Source organism: Dendrobates tinctorius, unplaced genomic scaffold, assembly GCF_039654945.1.
Source record: "Dendrobates tinctorius isolate UK_male_01 unplaced genomic scaffold, ASM3965494v1 ptg000342l, whole genome shotgun sequence".
In the NCBI taxonomy this organism is placed as follows: Eukaryota; Metazoa; Chordata; class Amphibia; order Anura; family Dendrobatidae; genus Dendrobates; species Dendrobates tinctorius.
In genome coordinates this window covers 5,894,278-5,914,343 of record NW_027362008.1, presented here as the reverse complement: position 1 = coordinate 5,914,343, position 20,066 = coordinate 5,894,278, and the positions used below count along the sequence as shown (strand labels likewise).

The 20,066-nt window shown below is 42.9% G+C and overlaps 1 protein-coding gene and 1 long non-coding RNA gene across 2 annotated transcripts in view; one reads left to right on the top strand and one right to left on the bottom strand.

Annotated features, from left to right (window-relative positions):
• The window catches only part of LOC141074888 (C-type lectin domain family 12 member B-like), a 209,760-nt gene that overhangs the window by 186,518 nt on the left and 3,176 nt on the right, over positions 1-20,066 (top strand). Inside the window, exon 6 of the mRNA XM_073562196.1 lies at positions 14,997-15,094. Coding sequence (XP_073418297.1) covers positions 14,997-15,094 — 98 coding nt within the window. The remainder of the gene's footprint in view (positions 1-14,996; positions 15,095-20,066) is intronic.
• On the bottom strand, positions 5,448-15,461 carry LOC141074889 (uncharacterized). The gene is made up of 2 exons (XR_012227239.1): positions 14,852-15,461; positions 5,448-6,802 (listed from the first exon to the last, which is right to left on the bottom strand). It is a non-coding gene; the product is annotated as an uncharacterized lncRNA (long non-coding RNA).

Below are 20,066 nucleotides of genomic sequence, written 5' to 3'. Positions count from 1 at the left end.
GAAGTGTGTAAGGACAATCCATTTCTGCCGTCCTATGTCACATTTTTCACACCAGCCTAATTCAGTCTGTAATACAGCGGTGTGATATACATTGGGCCTCACACAATACATCAGTGTCCAGAAGTGTGTAAGGACAATCCATTTCTGCAGTCCTATGTCACATTTTTCACACCAGCCTAATTCAGTCTGTCATACAGCGGTGTGATATACATTGGGCCTCACACAATACATCAGTGTCCAGAAGTGTGTAAGGACATTCCATTTCTCCCGTCATATATCACATTTTACACACCAGCCAAATTCAGCCTGTCATACAGCGGTGTGATATACACTGGCCTGACACAATACATCAGTGTCCAGAAGTGTGTAAGGACATTCCATTTCTCCCATCATATATCACATTTTTCACACCAGCCTAATTCAGCCTGTCATACAGCGGTGTGATATACACTGGCCTGACACAATACATCAGTGTCCAGAAGTGTGTAAGGACATTCCATTTCTCCCATCATATATCACATTTTACACACCAGCCAAATTCAGCCTGTCATACAGCGGTGTGATATACATTGGGCCTCACACAATACATCAGTGTCCAGAAGTGTGTAAGGACAATCCATTTCTGCTGTCCTATGTCACATTTTTTGCACACCAGCCAAATTCAGCCTGTCATTCAGCGGTGTGATATACACTGGCCTGACACAATACATCAGTGTCCAGAAGTGTGTATGGACATTCCATTTCTCCTGTCATATATCACATTTTACACACCAGCCAAATTCAGCCTGTCATACAGCGGTGTGATATACATTGGGCCTCACACAATACATCAGTGTCCAGAAGTGTGTAAGGACAATCCATTTCTGCTGTTTTATGTCACATTTTTAACACCAGCCAAATTCAGCCTGTCATACAGCGCTGTGATATACATTGGGCCTCACACAATACATCAGTGTCCAGAAGTGTGTAAGGACATTCCATTTCTCCCGTCATATATCACATTTTACACACCAGCCAAATTCAGCCTGTCATACAGCGGTGTGATATACACTGGCCTGACACAATACATCAGTGTCCAGAAGTGTGTAAGGACATTCCATTTCTCCCGTCATATATCACATTTTTCACACCAGCCTAATTCAGCCTGTCATACAGCGGTGTGATATACACTGGCCTGACACAATACATCAGTGTCCAGAAGTGTGTAAGGACATTCCATTTCTCCCATCATATATCACATTTTACACACCAGCCAAATTCAGCCTGTCATACAGCGGTGTGATATACATTGGGCCTCACACAATACATCAGTGTCCAGAAGTGTGTAAGGACATTCCTTTTCTCCCGTCATATATCACATTTTACACACCAGCCAAATTCAGCCTGTCATACAGCGGTGTGATATACATTGGGCCTCACACAATACATCAGTGTCCAGAAGTGTGTAAGGACAATCCATTTCTGCCGTCCTATGTCACATTTTTCACACCAGCCTAATTCAGTCTGTCATACAGCGGTGTGATATACATTGGGCCTCACACAATACATCAGTGTCCAGAAGTGTGTAAGGACAATCCATTTCTGCTGTCCTATGTCACATTTTTTACACCAGCCTAATTCAGTCTGTCATACAGCGGTGTGATATACACTGGCCTGACACAATACATCAGTGTCCAGAAGTGTGTAAGGACATTCCTTTTCTCCTGTCATATATCACATTTTACACACCAGCCAAATTCAGCCTGTCATACAGCGGTGTGATATACATTGGGCCTCACACAATACATCAGTGTCCAGAAGTGTGTAAGGACAATCCATTTCTGCCGTCCTATGTCACATTTTTCACACCAGCCTAATTCAGTCTGTCATACAGCGGTGTGATATACATTGGGCCTCACACAATACATCAGCGTCCAGAAGTGTGTAAGGACAATCCATTTCTGCTGTCCTATGTCACATTTTTTACACCAGCCTAATTCAGTCTGTCATACAGCGGTGTGATATACACTGGCCTGACACAATACATCAGTGTCCAGAAGTGTGTAAGGACATTCCATTTCTCCCGTCATATATCACATTTTACACACCAGTCAAATTCAGCCTGTCATACAGCGGTGTGATATACATTGGGCCTCACACAATACATCAGTGTCCAGAAGTGTGTAAGGACATTCCATTTCTCCCATCCTATATCACATTTTTTGCACACCAGCCAAATTCAGCCTGTCATACAGCGGTGTGATATACATTGGGCCTCACACAATACATCAGTGTCCAGAAGTGTGTATGGACATTCCATTTCTCCTGTCATATATCACATTTTACACACCAGCCAAATTCAGCCTGTCATACAGCGGTGTGATATACATTGGGCCTCACACAATACATCAGTGTCCAGAAGTGTGTAAGGACAATCCATTTCTGCTGTTTTATGTCACATTTTTAACACCAGCCAAATTCAGCCTGTCATACAGTGGTGTGATATACATTGGGCCTCACACAATACATCAGTGTCCAGAAGTTTGTAAGGACAATCCATTTCTGCTGTCCTATGTCACATTTTTCACACCAGCCAAATTCAGCCTGTCATACAGTGGTGTGATATACACTGGCCTGACACAATACATCAGTGTCCAGAAGTGTGTAAGGACAATCCATTTCTGCCGTCCTATGTCACATTTTTCACACCAGCCAAATTCAGCCTGTCATACAGCGGTGTGATATACATTGGGCCTCACACAATACATCAGTGTCCAGAAGTGTGTAAGGACAATCCATTTCTCCTGTCATATATCACATTTTACACACCAGCCAAATTCAGCCTGTCATACAGCGGTGTGATATACATTGGGCCTCACACAATACATCAGTGTCCAGAAGTGTGTAAGGACATTCCATTTCTCCCATCCTATATCACATTTTTTGCACACCAGCCAAATTCAGCCTGTCATACAGCGGTGTGATATACACTGGCCTGACACAATACATCAGTGTCCAGAAGTGTGTAAGGACATTCCATTTCTCCCGTCATATATCACATTTTACCCACCAGCCAAATTCAGCCTGTCATACAGCGGTGTGATATACACTGGCCTGACACAATACATCAGTGTCCAGCAGTGTGTAAGGACATTCCATTTCTCCTGTCATATATCACATTTTACACACCAGCCAAATTCAGCCTGTCATACAGCGGTGTGATATACATTGGGCCTCACACAATACATCAGTGTCCAGAAGTGTGTAAGGACAATCCATTTCTGCTGTTTTATGTCACATTTTTCACACCAGCCAAATTCATCCTGTCATACAGCGGTGTGATATACATTGGGCCTAACACAATACATCAGTGTCCAGAAGTGTGTAAGGACAATACATTTCTGCTGTCCTATGTCACATTTTTCACACCAGCCAAATTCAGCCTGTCATACAGCGGTGTGATATACATTGGGCCTGACACAATACATCAGTGTCCAGAAGTGTGTAAGGACAATCCATTTCTGCCATCCTATGTCACATTTTTCACACCAGCCAAATTCAGCCTGTCATACAGCGGTGTGATATACATTGGGCCTCACACAATACATCAGTGTCCAGAAGTGTGTAAGGACAATCCATTTCTGCCGTCCTATGTCACATTTTTCACACCAGCCTAATTCAGCCTGTCATACAGCGGTGTGATATACATTGGGCCTCACACAATACATCAGTGTTGTGAGTTCATTTTCCCCTTCACCACTGAGGCCCGCTGAACTCCCTCTTCTGGTAAAGAAAGGTAGTGAGCCTCATTATCAAGCATCTGAGCCTAATGATGACTGGCTGAGTGGAGTTACTGACTGGATATAAGGCTGCCGATGCCCTTCTGCCCTGCGGGTGATTTCTCTGTGGGATCCTTGGAGACCAGTCTGAATTCCTGCTCTTCTAAAGCTAAGTTTTCTGCTCTGCCTTTTGCATTTGTGCTTTGACTTTGTTTTGCTGGATTTCTGCCATTCCCTGCTGGGGTGAGCTGAATTCCTTTAGCTCTGTCTTCAGAAGTTACCTGAGTGCTGATTTAGTTTTTGAAGCCTAGCTGCTTCAGGGCCTTTTTCCATATCAGCCTGTTGGCTTATGTCTTTGATAGGGTTTTGGCAGATTGCAGACAGCAACCGTCCTTTCCTGTCCTGTATAGTTAGCTTGGGCTCCATTGTTTGCTCAGCCTATCTTTCTACCTGTGTGAGTGTTTTTTCATCTTGCTTCACCGTCATTATATGTTGGGGGCTGCCTTTTACTTTGGGGTCTGCTCTGGGGCAGTTTAGATTTCCTTTTCTGTCTTTGGGTTATTTAGCTCTCCGTCTGTGATCGAGGGGTCTAGGGCACCGTAGGAACCCCCCACGGCTACTGCTAGTTTTGTTGATAGGTTCAGGGGTCTGTAATCTGATAGTCGCCAACTTCTCCGGTTTTCTGGACGTAGCTTCTATTTTTGTGTCTGCCTCCTACGGTGACTCGTTCATAACACATCAGTGTCCAGAAGTGTGTAAGGACAATCCATTTCTCCAGTCATATATCACATTTTACACACCAGCCAAATTCAGCCTGTCATACAGCGGTGTGAAATACACTGGCCTGACACAATACATCAGTGTCCAGAAGTGTGTAAGTCCCTGTGTTTTCCATAAAGAATTTGCAGGCATTTAATCCATCTTGGTGGGGGATATTGGAGTACAAAGATTCCACATCCATGGTGGCCAGGATGGTTCCTTCTGGTAGAGGACCTATTGCTGCTAGTTTATTCAACAGGTCAGTTGTGTCCTGAATGTAGCTGGATGTATCCTTCACCAGTGGTTTAAGAATACCCTCTACCCATCCAGATACCTGCTCAGTGAGGGTGCCCATACACGAAATAATTGGTCTTCCTGGATTTCCAGACTTGTGGATTTTGGGAAGCATGTAGAATGTCCCTATTCTTGGAGTCTCTGGTATCAGGTCATCACCGGCTCTTATGGACAGGTCAGGCAGACAAGATACCAACTTGTTTAGTTCCTTGTAATAGTCCTGTGTAGGATCCGACTCCAATTTTCTATAGTAGCATGTGTCCATAAGTTGCCTGTCTGCTTCCTTCATGTAGTTTGACGTGTTCATCATGACTATTGCACCTCCCTTGTCAGCAGGTTTAATGATGATTTCTTTGTTGGTTTTTAAAGACTGTATGGCCTTTCTCTCCTGGGCACTCATGTTGGATGCTTGTCTCCTGTTAGTGTCTATGATTGTGGATTTTATCAAATGTCTGAAGGAGTCTATATATTTATCCAAATGAGGGTTGCGTCCAGGTGGAGGTGCCCAGTCTGACCTTTCCTAGTTGTGAGGATCCCTTTTCCTTCGGTCTGAGTGTTTTCTGAATCTTCTGTATCATTGAAATATTCCCTCAGGTATAGGAGTAACCCCGGCACACTAATAACATGAAAGTAAAGTCTTCTCAACGACAGTCTTTAATTGTTGTGATTTTATTGATTGTGAAAAAAAAGGGTGGTGTTACAATCCAAAAAAGGGTGGTGTTACAATCCAAAAAAGGGTGGTGTTACAATCCAACGTTTCAGCTCTACATCTCGAGCTTTCATCAGGGATATGACTACAATATATACAATAAAAGAACAAAAATCAATAAATAAACTTTATAAAGTATTATAAAACCAAAAATCTAGTGATAGGTGATACATAAGGTGGGGACAGTGTCAAACATCCTTTGTGAAGGTGTGTATGGATCTATAATGATGTGAGGCCAGTGAGTATGTATTGTGGTGTGATACGGTGAACATGTGAGAGGTTGAACAGAGGAATAGAGTGAAGGTGTAAGGAGTTGAAAAGCATGAATGTGTAGGTAGTGTTGAGAAAGGGCATTAGGGGACAGTGAAGTGGAGTGGGAATAAAGGTGAGGTCATCTAAGGAGGCAGTGTGTAAGGGGTGCTCTTGGAAATGTTAAGGCATAAGGTATAAATACCTAGATCCTTGGATTTGAGCTGTGTGTATAAGTGGTATAGGTTTGCCTTTGTAATCCAGCTGCTGGAACGGTACCTATAGTAACCACTGAGAAAGGGTATAGGTTAAGGAATAGCAAGGTATATAGAAAGAAAAGATATAAAAGACAGTTTTAGGGATCACATACCGATGTGTAGGGTCAGCACGTGACTCCCGTCCTAAGGACAAAAAAGCAGGTCAATAAGCTGAGATGGAGAAAGGAAACCCAGTCTATGAAGACTGTAGGGCACCATTACCTTGTGTCCTAAATCTAGTCAGGTGTGGAGGAGGCCGGAAGTGCATGTGGCTTAGTGCAGTGATGTTAAATACTGTCAAGCACTTCCTGATTGGGTGGGGAAGGGGCGGGAATGGGGGGAAGGGCCATCGCCATCTTAGTGAGGTCAAAAATGTCTGAATGAATGTACTGAGCATGTGCAGGGCGGGGATAGAGAATGAACATGTTTTGACTTGACAGGAAGTGATGGTGGCAGTCGCCATCTTGGTAAGGTCAAAAAATGTCAGAATGAATGTACTGAGCATGTGCAGGGCGGGGATAGAGAATGAGCATGTTTTGACTTGACAGGAAGAGATGGTGGCAGTCGCCATCTTGGTGAGGTCAAAATTGTCAGAATGAATGTACTGAGCAGGTGCGAGCCATCCAGGAAGTGAAGTAAAAAAGGGAGGGTTGTGAGGAAATGTCACATGCATACAGGCGGCCATTTTAACGGTGGGACTGTGCTGAATTCATGCACGGTGATAATTTCAGTGCTGGTTGTGCCTATCAGGTTTCAGAGAAACTTCCTTTTCCTGCCTAAAAACAAAGAAAGGTAATTAGAGCAAGGTTTACATACAAAGAGTAAAATGGCGTTCATATTAACACACTTATGTCAGAAATATCTCCTATAAACCAAAAAACCTTGTGTAGGAAAAGAACTTATTTGGTAGTGATTTTAAACTCCTGATGAAAAACAAAACTAATTCACTATGAAGTGGAATTTAGAAGGGATTAATAATACATTTCAGATTCTCTGTTGAGACCGTGTGGATGGAGGGTATTTAGGTGATACATCCAATACGCTTCACGCTCTTTGAGCGTTTGGATTCTATTACCCCCTCGTCTGGGTACAGGGATTTGTTCGATAACCTGAAATTTCAGTTGGCTTACAGAGTGTCTATTCTCCACAAAATGGGCAGGAATTGGTAAAAGTGTGTTCTCACACCGGATGGTTGATTTATGTTTGGAGATGCGGTCTTTCACATGCTGGGTGGTTTCCCCAACGTATCCTAGGCCGCATGGGCATTTGATTAAATAGACGACAAAATTTGAGTTGCAGGTAAAATAGCCATTGATCTTGTACCGTTTGCCGGACCTCGGATGGGTGAATGTATCGCCTTTACTAACATTCGTGCATTGTGCGCAACCCAAACAAGGGAAGGTTCCGTTGCGCACCGTGCTAAATGTCTTCTGCCTGAATGTCTTGAAGTGGGAGCCCACGTCGGCTCTAACCAAAGTGTTTTTTAGGTTCTGAGCCCGCTTATGGCAGATGAGAGGAGGATTTTGGAAATTTTCAATCCCCGGGTAAGCCTTTTCTAGTAGGGGCCAGTGTTCAAGGACTGCTTTTTTGATCAGAGGAGAGAACGGGTGATAGGTGTTGATGAACTTAACCCTATTCTCTACACCACAGTCACGTTGGGTAATTCTGGTTTGTTGTTCAGCGTTAATTTTGGGGTATCCTCTTGTTTGAAACTTTTCAGTCATCTCGTCATGTCTCATTTGCCTGATATCAGGTTTTGAGACTATGCGGTCAATTCTGTCATGTTGGGATTTAGGTAGAGCTATCTTCACGTGTCTTGGGTGACAACTGGACCAGTGTAGTAGACTATTACGGTCTGTAGGTTTGACGTAAAGGTCACTTGTAAGGGTGCCAGAGTCAGTTTTAGAGATCATGGTGTCAAGGAAACTGACAGACTGTGTGTTGGAATGTGAGGTAAAGGTTAGGTTCGGTATACTCTGGTTGAGGTCATGTACAAAATCTGTGAGGCTATTGGTGTCACCTGTCCATACACAAAAGATGTCGTCTATGTATCTGAGCCAGGTAAGAGCATGTTTTCTATATAGATGATGTGTGTAGACAAAGTCAGCCTCAAATTTACACATGAAGATGTTAGCGTACGGGGGGGCTACATTCGCCCCCATCGCGGTACCCCGTGTCTGAAGGTAGAATTGGTCCTCAAAGAGGAAATAGTTGTTGTTGAGGACCAATTTGAGTGTATCGGTACAGAACAATTTCTGGGGTTCGCTAAGAGAGGATTGTAAATCTAGGAACCATCTGACAGCCTCGATGCCAAGATCGTGATCTATACTAGTATATAGGCTGTTGACGTCTAGGCTGGCTAATAAACAAAAGGAAGGAATGTCATGGAGGGTTCTAACGTGGTTCAGAAAATCACCGGTGTCTTTGAGATAAGATGGAATTTTTGGTACTAGTGGAGTGAGGATCTTTTCCAAGGTTATTGACAGGGGTGAGAGGATAGAGTCGGTAGATGCCACTATGGGTCTACCGGGGGGCTTTTCCAAATTTTTATGTATTTTGGGGAGTATATAAATGACTGGAGTTATGGGACTTTGTTTGTGCAAATACTCTGCCAGTTTAGAATCAATTGTACCCAAATTTAAGTGGAAGTTGATCAAATTGTCTATCTTTCTGTCTATGGAGTAGATAGGATTCGTGGGGATGGGTCTGTATGTCGTGACGTCAGAGAGTTGTCTCTGGATTTCAGACAGATAGTATTTCTTATCCAGTACTACAATGGAGCCACCTTTATCAGCAGGCTTTATGACAATGTCCTTGTTGTTTTTAAGACTTTTCAGTGCTAATGATTCTTCTCTATTAAGGTTATGCTTAAGGTGGTATTTACCATGTTTGATTTCATCTATATACTTATCCACAGAAGCATTAACAAGTGAAATATACGTCTCGACAGGATGATAGAGGCGAGGTGGTTGAAACGTGCTCGGGATCTTGAGTCCGAGATCTTTGAGAATAAACGTCTCTTGGGTGCTGGTTCCCGAGGAGAAAGGTACCTGGTTGGTGTTTATGTCTCCGCCATCTTTGTCAAAATGTACCTTAAGTCTCAAAGAGCGGTAAAAACGATTTAACTCTTGGTGTACGAGGAACGGATCTTATTATGAACCAGAAAGGTCCATAGTTTGTTGTAGTATTGTTGTAATTTTTGCTCTGTGCTTTCTGTAAGTGTTTTCCTCAGAGTTTCAAATTGCCCCTGGACTTTACTCCTTATGCTGTAGCAGACATGTAAAAGGTGGTTCCTTAGTCTCTCAGAAGTCCTGTGACAAAGGTTTTGTGCATAATGGGTATTGTAGGTATGAAGAATTGGGTTTGTAATCCAGAGTCCTTTGGGAATTAGATTCTCCTTTTTGCATTTAGATAAGAAAAAAATGTTGCTGTCCATTTGTGCACGTTTCTTCAGAAGTGGTTTTAGTTCCATAAAGATGCGGTACATTCTGGTCTCCTCCATTTTGATACAGGAAAGATGTATATCTTTGTACCGTGTTTGCCAGTAGATAGAAAAATATTCAGAATTGAGAGTCCTCAGTAGTTGATACCTTTTAATGGCTAACAGAAAAGATGGTAACACATTGCAGCTTTCCAGACTCCTCAGGTCTCTTCATCAGGTCTTCATCAGGTCACATATTTATGCACAATACAGCATAGAAAAAATGCAATGGATAAGACAAGTGACGTGAAGCAGAACTATCAATATGGGAGAGGGAGAAACATAAATATTGCTTTCAAGACCTGGTGGGGGCATCACAACACATTAGGAGACCCCAATCAGAGGACTATAAAACATCCGGATTCCTTATCTATGTACTGGTCCAATATTTATGTTTCTCCCTCTCCCATATTGATAGTTCTGCTTCACGTCACTTTTCTCATCTATTGCATTTTTTCTAGGCTGTATTGTGCATAAATATGTGACTCTTCAGATTTTGTATTAGTCAAGCCTGAAGAAGAGACCTGAGCAGTTTCGAAAGCTTGCAATGTGTCACCATCTTTTCAGTTAGCCATTAAAAGGTATCAACCACTGAGGACTCTCAATTCTGAATATTTTTCAAATTTTTTATGCATTCAATTAGTCATCCATACAGTTGAATGTGGTTATTATTACATTACACTGGTATGTAAAACTACAAAAAAGCGTTGACAAACATTTATGAATGCAATTACTCATCCATAGAGTATTATGTGTTCTGGGGTAAATTTCATTAGTATATAACACTTCAACAGGGTCTGTGTTAGGGGTAGGCAAACTAGGCATTTGCCTAGGCCCCCTGCTCCCTCCAGGGACCCCCCAACCAGTGGCGTGCCACTCCCTCTTTCATGTGCCTCCTACACAGCAGGTGAGAAGATATCAGTTCATCACATACTACACTGTCATGGGCAGTGAAGCTGCTGACGTTTGAAGACATGCTTCAGCTATCTGAGCAGCGGGGGAACAAGGTGGAGAGGTGAGTATTTTTTTTTTTTAAATCAGTGAGTACATGGTGGACATAATACTGGAGGACTATGGGGCTGCATTATACTATATAAGGGCTGCATTATACTCTATGGGGGCTGCATTATACTCTTTGGGGGTTGCTTTATACTATATGGGGGCTGCATTATACGCTATGGGAAGAGCATTATACTCCTGTGGGGCTGCATTAAACTTTATTGGGCTGCATTATACTCCTGTGGTGCTGCATTATACACTGGTGGAGTTGCATTCTACTCCTCTGGGGCTGCATTATATTATATGGAGCTTCATTACTCCTATGGGGGGGCTGTATTATACTCCTGTAGGACTTTATTATACTATATGAGGCTGAATTATACGCTATGTGGCTGCATAATACTTTGAGTGGCTGCATTATACTCTATGGGGGTGCATTATACTCCAGTGGGGCTGCATTATACTCTGTGGGGGTTGGGTTCTAATATATACTTTATGGCTGCTGCATTATACTCTATTGGGGCAAGGTTGTAGTCTATGGGGGGCTGCGTTATACTCCTCTGGAGCCACATTATACTATATGGAGCTGCATTATAATCCTGTGGTCTGTATTATACTCCTGTGGGGTTGCATTATACTATATGGGGCTGCATTATACTCCTGTGAGGGCTGCATTATACTCCTGTGGGGGATGCATTACACTCTATGGTGACTGCATTGTACTCATGTGGGGTTGCATTATACACTATGGTCCTGCATTATACTCCTTGGGGTACTCTATGGGGCTGCATTATACTCCATAGGGCTGTATTATACTCTTTGAGGCTGTATTATACTCATGTGGGGCTGTATTATACTCCTATGGAGGACAATGGGGTATGCATTGTACTATATGGAGGACTATGGGGAGTGCATTGTACAATATGGAGGACTATTGAGAGTGCATTATACTATTTGGAAGGCTATGGGATACATTACACTATATTGATGATTATGGGGAGTGCAATATACTATGTGGAGAACTATGGGGAATGCATTATACTATATGGAGGACTATGGGGCACATTATGCTATGTGGAGAACTATGGAGTGCATTATACTATATTGAGGAATATGGAGTGTTATACTAAATGAGCAAAATGCTGTTCATTTATCGAGTGATTAGAATGTTTATGCCGGAACAATATTCATAGTACTCAGCAGCACATTGCCTAGTGAAAACTGCACATATGCTGCTGATAGCATGGTACTGTATGGGGACAGATTGATATATTACTGATCGTTCTGTGACCATCATTCTTCCTCAGCTGGTGTAAAGAAGCCAGGAAACAAGTGTCAAACGACTTAAATATTGTCGATCATGCTAGTTTAACAGCCTGAACTCAACACATGCAAATACAACCAAAATATCTCTGTTTAATGGTGCAATATGTTAGCATTTGGGGCACTACTTTAAACTTTGACCCAGGGCCCCACTTTGTCTCAAACCAACCAAGCCCTTCAACAAGGCATTGAAAAGAGTTATCTGGAATCAATTACTCATCCACAGAGTATTATGTCCTGTGGAGTACATTTCAGTGGTGTATAAGGCCAGGTTCACATTGCGTTATGGCAGTCCATTTAACGGATGCGATAAACGGACTGCGCTAACGCTAGTCTTCTTTTGATCGCATTTGAGCAATCATGTCAGCGCAACTGTTCCTTCTGCACTAGCCGTGATGGACCCTCGAACGCGGTAGACCGCGTCCGAGGGTCCATCACAGCATAACGGGACATCGCTAACGCATGCTTTAGCGATGCACTAGGTTATGGCAGTCTATGGGTGCGTTAACGGTTGCGTTACATCGCGTTAATGCTGCTTTGTAACGCATGCGTTAAACGGACTGCCATAACGCAATGTGAACCTGGCCTTACCCTGCACAAAATTGTTAAAAAATGTATTGGTATTATATTGCTCATCCGTAGAGTATTACATCTTCTTGGGTAAGTTTCGGTGGTATCTAACCTTCAAAAATATTGTTCAGAAATGTTTCAGTATTAAATTGCTCATCCATAGAGTATTACATGTTTTGGGGTATATTTCCTTGGTTATATATTACAAAGAGCATTTTAAAAATTATTCCTATTCGAATTACTCATCCATACAGTATTACGTGCACTGTGGTACATTTTGGTTGTGTATAAAATGGAAAAAAGCATTTGAAAATTTGTCTGGATTCAATTACTGATCCATATTGCATTCTGTGCTGTGGTACATAACACTACAAAAAAGCAGTAAGAAATTGGTCTGGATTCAGTTACTCATCCATACAGTATTATGTGCTGTTACATTTCGTTGTTATTTAAAACTAAACAAAATCTTGAAAAAATGTTTATGGATCAATGATTCATCTGTAGACAGTACCATGGTTCTTGTTACATTTCACTGATGTATTACACTCCAAAAAAAAAACCTTTCAAAACATTTTATGCATTCAATGATTCATCCATACAGTTTAACGTGCTTAGTGTAAAATTACCGTTGGTTAAAATTTTTAAAAGTCGCTTGGCCTGGTGCAGTTCACAAAATATTTTTGGTCAAAAAATGTACTATTGTCATATATAATGTAGAACTTGGTTTGTGTGAAATGTCATTGGTTTGAAATAAGAAAACAAAATTGGCATGCTATAGGTGTACACTTTCTTAATATTTTAATGAGGCCATCCAGGGTGTATTGATGACCCTGCTTGTAATTTTTGGCAGACTTTGCATTGTGCAGAACTTTTGTGAGTCTATGAGTAACACAACTATACTTTTCTGACAATATTTGTATGATACTACAGTTGGTGCCTTCAGGGTTGTATGGATGACCCTGCTTGTAATTTTTGGAAGTCTTTGCACAGTGCAGAACTATTATGAGTGTAGAAATACCACAACTATAATTTTCTCACAATATTTGTATGATGCACTACAGTTGGTCCCTTCAAGGGTGTATGGATGACCCTGCTTGTAATTTTTGGAAGGCTTTGCACTTAGTGTATAGCTGTTATAAGCCTAGGAAAACCACTACATGACAATTTTAACAGAATGTGTATAAGGCCCTCCTTCTTTCGGTCTCATACAGAGGGTATCTGATTCCCTTTTACATCACATTTTTGGAAGTTCTTACTTCCTTTATAAATTACAGTGCAATTTCCTATTTTTTACTAAAAAATTAAATTTTGGTTTACTTAAATTATTGAAAAAAAGCTTTTTAAATTTTGCCTTATATACAAGTCACTATACAGGAAAGAATGTTTCTTAACATGTTTTTTCATGTAAACTCCAATTTCTCATTGATTTGGAATGTTTTATTATCAGTCCCTAAAGTGGAGTAAAAGTGTGACACCATTGTCAACAGCAGCGCTCAGCAGCGATCTAGGGGGCAGAGAAACTTCCAGTAGTCTTCCCCATGCTTTTCTCCTTCCATTTAGAGAGAGGGGCTGGAGATTATACACCATGGGACGAGGGGCAGGATGTTATACCCCGGGGGGGTGAGGGGCTGGATGTTATACATCAGGAAGTGAAGGTCCAGGGGGCAGGTGTTATACATTAGAGGCGAGAGGCTGGAGTTTATACACCAGGGGTGCAAGTCGCCGGAAGCTATACACCACGGGTGAGGGGCTAGAGTTTATACACCGAGGAGTGAGGGCCTGGAAGTTATTCACCAAGTGCCACAGGTTATACATCAGGGAGCAAGGATCTTATACTCTGTGGGGCTTGAAGTTATACACCAGAGGCGAGAGAACAGAGGTAATACATGGGGAGGCAAAGGGCTGGAGGTTATGCACCATGGGGAGGGGTAGGAGGTTATACATCAGGGGCGAGGAGATGGATATTATCCATGGGAGGTGAGGAGGTCAGAGATTATACACTGGGTCGGTCTGATATTATACACCGTTGGCGAGAGGGTCATATGTTATACACCTGGGGGGTGAGGTTTCGGAGGTTATACACCATGGGTAAGGAGTCAAAGGTTATACACTTGGGGGCCAGATGTTATACACCGGGAATGAGGGGGCCGGAAGTTATACACCGAGTGGCTAGGGGCCTTATGTTACATGTGAGTAATGGAGCTGGATGAGGAAATGTAACTTAATCATTAAAACGTGGGGTCTAACAGTTTTCCTAAACAGAATGTGTGACTCACACTCTAAAGGAATGGGAGCTGGATTACTGGAGACCTCTGTGGGGAATAGCAATGTAAACTATGCTGTGTCAATGTAAACTGGGCTGGTGTCCGGTCAGTGGGGGGCCGGAGATACTTTCCATAGTCTGGAGATGTCTGCTACATACAATCTCCCCACAGGAGCCTCTGAGCCTTACCGGACAGGTGAGGATCCCTCTCTTTACAGTGACGTCCCTCCATCCTCCGCACTGATCACCATCAGTCACTCTCCAGAAGCTGCAGTCGATGTCTCTCCTCCTCTGATTCTCTTTTCGATCATCTTTACATTCGTATATCTTTCAGAGTTTTATTGCTGAGGAAAAAGAAGATTTCTGGGTCGGCAAAGAATTAAAAGGATACTACTGGAATCACGAGTGGAAATGGCCAAAAAGCTACGACACGTGAGTTTTATGCTGGCCTTTGTTACTTCTGTAGATACCACAGTCTACTTAGGAGGTACACCGCTACACCTGTCTCTCATAGACTCTTCCTCGAGTCATCACAGATACGGCCGCAGTTGATTATAATGTGGTCGTCCATTATTATATTGTGACATTATATCAGTATACAGTTGAGTATGTGACAAGTAGAAGCATGACCCCGGTGGTGACTGACCGGCCGCACAGGAACAAGGTGATAGTCAGACTTACCTCTACTGGCGTGGGCCACCTCCTGGATTGTTCAGTCTTGGCTTACCCATAGCACCAGCACCACAGCCCAGGTGTTACAAACAAAACAAAAAAACTGACCAGCACCTTCAAACAGAACAAAGCAAGTGTGAATGGGTGCAAGCTGACATGACTACATAATATACAATCAAGAGAACACGCCCGCCTCTGTCAGCGCTAAGATGTCTGCAAAAGTGGAACTTATGAAATGTGAACAGCATTCCTGCTATATGGAATATCCTTATCAAAATGAAGGTACTTAGAGGACAAATTTGCAAATTCATGTGTGCCCATTTCTTACATTTAATGTTTGCAGACATCTTAGGACTTACAGAGGCAGACATGTTCTATTGTTTGTATATTATGCAGTCATATAATCTTGCACCTGTTCACACTTGCTTTGTTCAGTTTGGAGGTGCTAGTCAGTTCTTTGCTTTCGCAGTATACTATTGGAGGTGTTGACTGCTTCCTCTCTGACTGATCTCACATCAGCCTAAGGGTTCTTTCACACATCCTGATGTATCCGGTACTGGAAAAAACAGTCCTGCAGATATCCATGTCCGTGTGTATATGTGTTTCATACATGTGTCATATGTGTGACAACTGTGTTCCATCCATGTGTCGCATCAGTATCACACGTACCGGAACCTGGGAATCAGCGGGACTGTTCTCGCTGTTCCTCAACGCTGGGTGCTGAAGACGGCTCTCATCATTGTCCCCTGCTTGCGAAGCGATCAGCACAAGCAGAAGACAAATGTTGAGAGTTATATTCAACTGATAACAGAGAGCAGGCACCGGCTGATGGGAGTATTCATCAGCCGGCACCTGCGCTTTAAATAAATAAGAAAAAAAACAGCATGGGTTCCCCTGTATTTTTGTTAACCAGCCAGGCAAATCCAACAGCTGCGGGCTTCAACCTTCAACTGTCAGTGTTAGCAAGGCTGATTATTAAGAATAGAGGGGTCCCCATACTTTAAATAAATAATTTAAAAAAAATGATGTGGGGTCCCCCCATTTTTGACAACCAGCTAAGCTCGGGCAGACAGCTGTGGGCTGCTATTCTCAGGCTGGTAAGTGGCCATGGATATTGGCCCCTAGCCTAAAAATAGTAGTCTGCAGCCACCCCACACATACAGATGCTTCTCACAAAATTAGAATTGCAGTCATTGCTAAAGGTCGCTGCTTAGCTGGCTGTTCACAGAGTGCTGTATCCAAGCATATAGTTGAGTGTAAGGAAAAAGTGTGGTAGAGAAAGGTGCACAAGCAACCGGGATAACTGCAGCCTTGAAAAGATTGGTAAGAAAAGGCCAGTCAAAAATTTGGGGGAGATTCACAAGGAGTGGACTGCTGCTGGAGCCAATGCTTCACACCACACTCAGACGTCTCCAGGACATGGGCTACAATTGTCACATTCCTTGTGTCACCCACTCATGACCAATACACAACGCCAGAAGCGTCTTACCTGGGCCAAGGAGAAGAAGAACCGGACTGTTGTCAGTGGTCCCAGAGTCTGGAGGAAGAGTGGAGGCCACAATCCAAGCTGCTGGAGGTCCAGTGTGAAGTCTCCACCATCAGTGATGGTTTGGGGAGCCATGTCATCTGCTGGTGTAGGTCCACTGTGTTTTATCAAGACCAAAGTCAGTGCAGCCGTCTACCAGGAGATGTTAGAGCTCTTCATGCTTCCCTCTGCCGACAAGCTTTATGGAGATGGAAATGTCATTCTCCAGAAAACTTGCCTGACCTTAACCCCATAGAGAATCTATGGAGTATTGTCAAGAGGAAGATGAGACACACCAGACCCAACAATGCAGACGAGCTGAAGGCTGCTATCAAAGCAACCTGGGCTTCCATAACCCCTCAGCAGTGCCACAGGCTGATCGCCTCCATGCCATGCCGCATTGATGCAGTAATTGATGCAGAAGGAGCCCCGAGTAAGTATTGAGTGCATTTACTGGACATACATTTCAGGAGGACAACATTTCAGATTTTGCAATCATTTTTCAAGCTGGTGTTCTAAAGCAAGGGTCCCCAACCACCGGGCCATTGGGGTTCTTTTGCCGGTCCGCGGAGCTGCCACAGACCAGCAGTAAACACTGACAGTGTGCTCTGCGGCGGCTCAGAGCACACTGCAGATGCCTGCCCTAGCTGTTCATTATCACCGGGGCGAGTCGCGCGTAGAGGCACGCAGCGCTCACCACATGTGAACACTGCAACGCATGTGTGGCTGCAGGCGGGAACACGCTGACATTGTTATGTGTCAGCGCTGTATGTGGGCAGGGAGCAAGCCCTCTGCTTTCCTGCCCGTGGCCATAGTAACTCTGCAGTCGTGGCCCAAGTGAAGTAGCGGTGAATTAATAGAGGAAGAGAGGTATTTTTTTTGTATATGTTTATGTGTGTGTGTTTCTATCTGTGCATGTGTGTATCTATGTGTGTGTATCTGTGTGTGTATGTATGTGTATATACAGTTGTGGCCAAAAGTATTGACACCCCTGCAATTCTGTCAGATAATATTCAGTTACTTCCTGAAAATTATTGCAAACACAAATTCTTTGGTATTATTATCTTCATTTAATTTGTCTTAAATGAAAAAACACAAAAGAGAATGAAGCAAAAAGCAAAACATTGATCATTTCACACAAAACTCCAAAAATAGGCCAGACAAAAGTATTGGCCCCCTCAGCCTAATACTTGGTTGCACAACCTTTAGCCAAAATAACTGCGACCAACCGCTTCCGGTAACCATCAGTGATTTTCTTACAATGCTCTGCTGGAATTTTAGACCATTCTTCTTTGGCAAACTGCTCCAGGTCCCTGATTTTTGAAGGGGGCCTTCTCCAAACTGCCATTTTTAGATCTCTCCACAGGTGTTCTATGGGATTCAGGTCTGGACTCATTGCTGGCCACCTTAGAAGTCTCCAGTGCTTTCTCTCAAACCATTTTCTAGTGCTTTTTGAAGTGTGTTTTGGGTCATTGTCCTGCTGGAAGACCCATGACCTCTGAGGGAGACCCAGCTTTCTCACACTGGGCCCTACATTATGCTGAAAAATTTGTTGGTAGTCTTCAGACTTCATAATGCCATGCACACGGTCAAGCAGTCTAGTGCCACAGGCAGCAAAGCAACCCCAAAACATCAGGGAACCTCCGTCATGTTTGACTGTAGGGACTGTGTTCTTTTCTTTGAATGCCTCTTTTTTTCTCCTGTAAACTCTATGTTGATGCCTTTGCCCAAAAAGCTCTACTTTTGTCTCATCTGACCAGAGAACATTCTTCCAAAACGTTTTAGGCTTTTTCAGGTAAGTTTTGGCAAACTCCAGCCTGGCTTTTTTATGCCTCGGGGTAAGAAGTGGGGTCTTCCTGGGTCTCCTACCATACAGTCCTTTTCATTCAGATGCCGACGGATAGTTCGGGTTGACACTGTTGTACCCTCGGACTGCAGGGCAGCTTGAACTTGTTTGGATGTTAGTCGAGGTTCTTTATCCAACATCCGCACAATCTCGCGTTGAAATCTCTTTACAATTTTTCTTTTCCGTCCACATCTAGGGAGGTTAGCCACAGTGCCATGGGCTTTACACTTCTTGATGACACTGCGCACGGTAGACACAGGAACATTCAGGTCTTTGGAGATGGACTTGTAGCCTTGAGATTGCTCATGCTTCCTCACAATTTGGTTTCTCATGTCCTCAGACAGTTCTTTGGTCTTCTTTCTTTTCTCCATGCTCAATGTGGTGCACACAAGGACACAGGACAGAGGTTGAGTCAACTTTAATCCATGTCAACTGGCTGCAAGTGTGATTTAGTTATTGCCAACACCTGTTAGGTGCCACAGGTAAGTTACAGGTGCTGTTAATTACACAAATTAGAGAAGCATCACATGATTTTTCGAACAGTGCCAATACTTTTTTCCACCCTCTTTTATGTTTGGTGTGGAATTATATCCAATTTGGCTTTAGGACAATTCTTTTTCTGATTTTTCATTTAAGAAAAATTAAATGAAGATAATAATAATAAAGAATTTGTGATTGCAATAATTTTCAGGAAGAAACTGAGTATTATCTAACAGAATTGCAGGGGTGTCAATACTTTTGGCCACAGCTGTATATATATATATATATATATATATATATATATATGCCCACCCCCCCCCGCCCCACCTCCACCCCGCTGGGCCATGGATGAATGGTCTTGCTGGAAGCCGGTCCCTGATGCAAAAAAGGTTGGGGACCACTGTTATAAAGTATTGTAATTTCCTGAGATAATGACTTTTGGGTTCTCATTGGCTGTAAGCCATAATCATCAACATTACCAGGAATAAACACATGACATAGATCACTCTGTGTGTAATGACTCTAGAGAATAGAGGAGAGTCACTGTCTGTAGTGAAGAACGGAAATAAACTCACTTTTTGTTGATATTCTCATTTTGTGAGAATATCTGTTACTAAATCCAATTTGGTCTCTTCCCCCATACGTTCTGTGAAGATCTGAGGTTGAGGGTTGTATTAATCACCTAGACAGGCTAACGACTCAATTAGCTTTATTCATTCTGTTCACTGTCTTAAAGCAACTCCAGGTAGGTGGCCACAATGAGATGCCGCTAGTCCACAAGATCCCAACCAGGGACTGGAAATTCTACTGCCCCCAAACCCGGCGATGCCCACTGTCTCCCAACTTCTGCTTGTCCCACAGCTTTTGAATCTCCCTCTAGT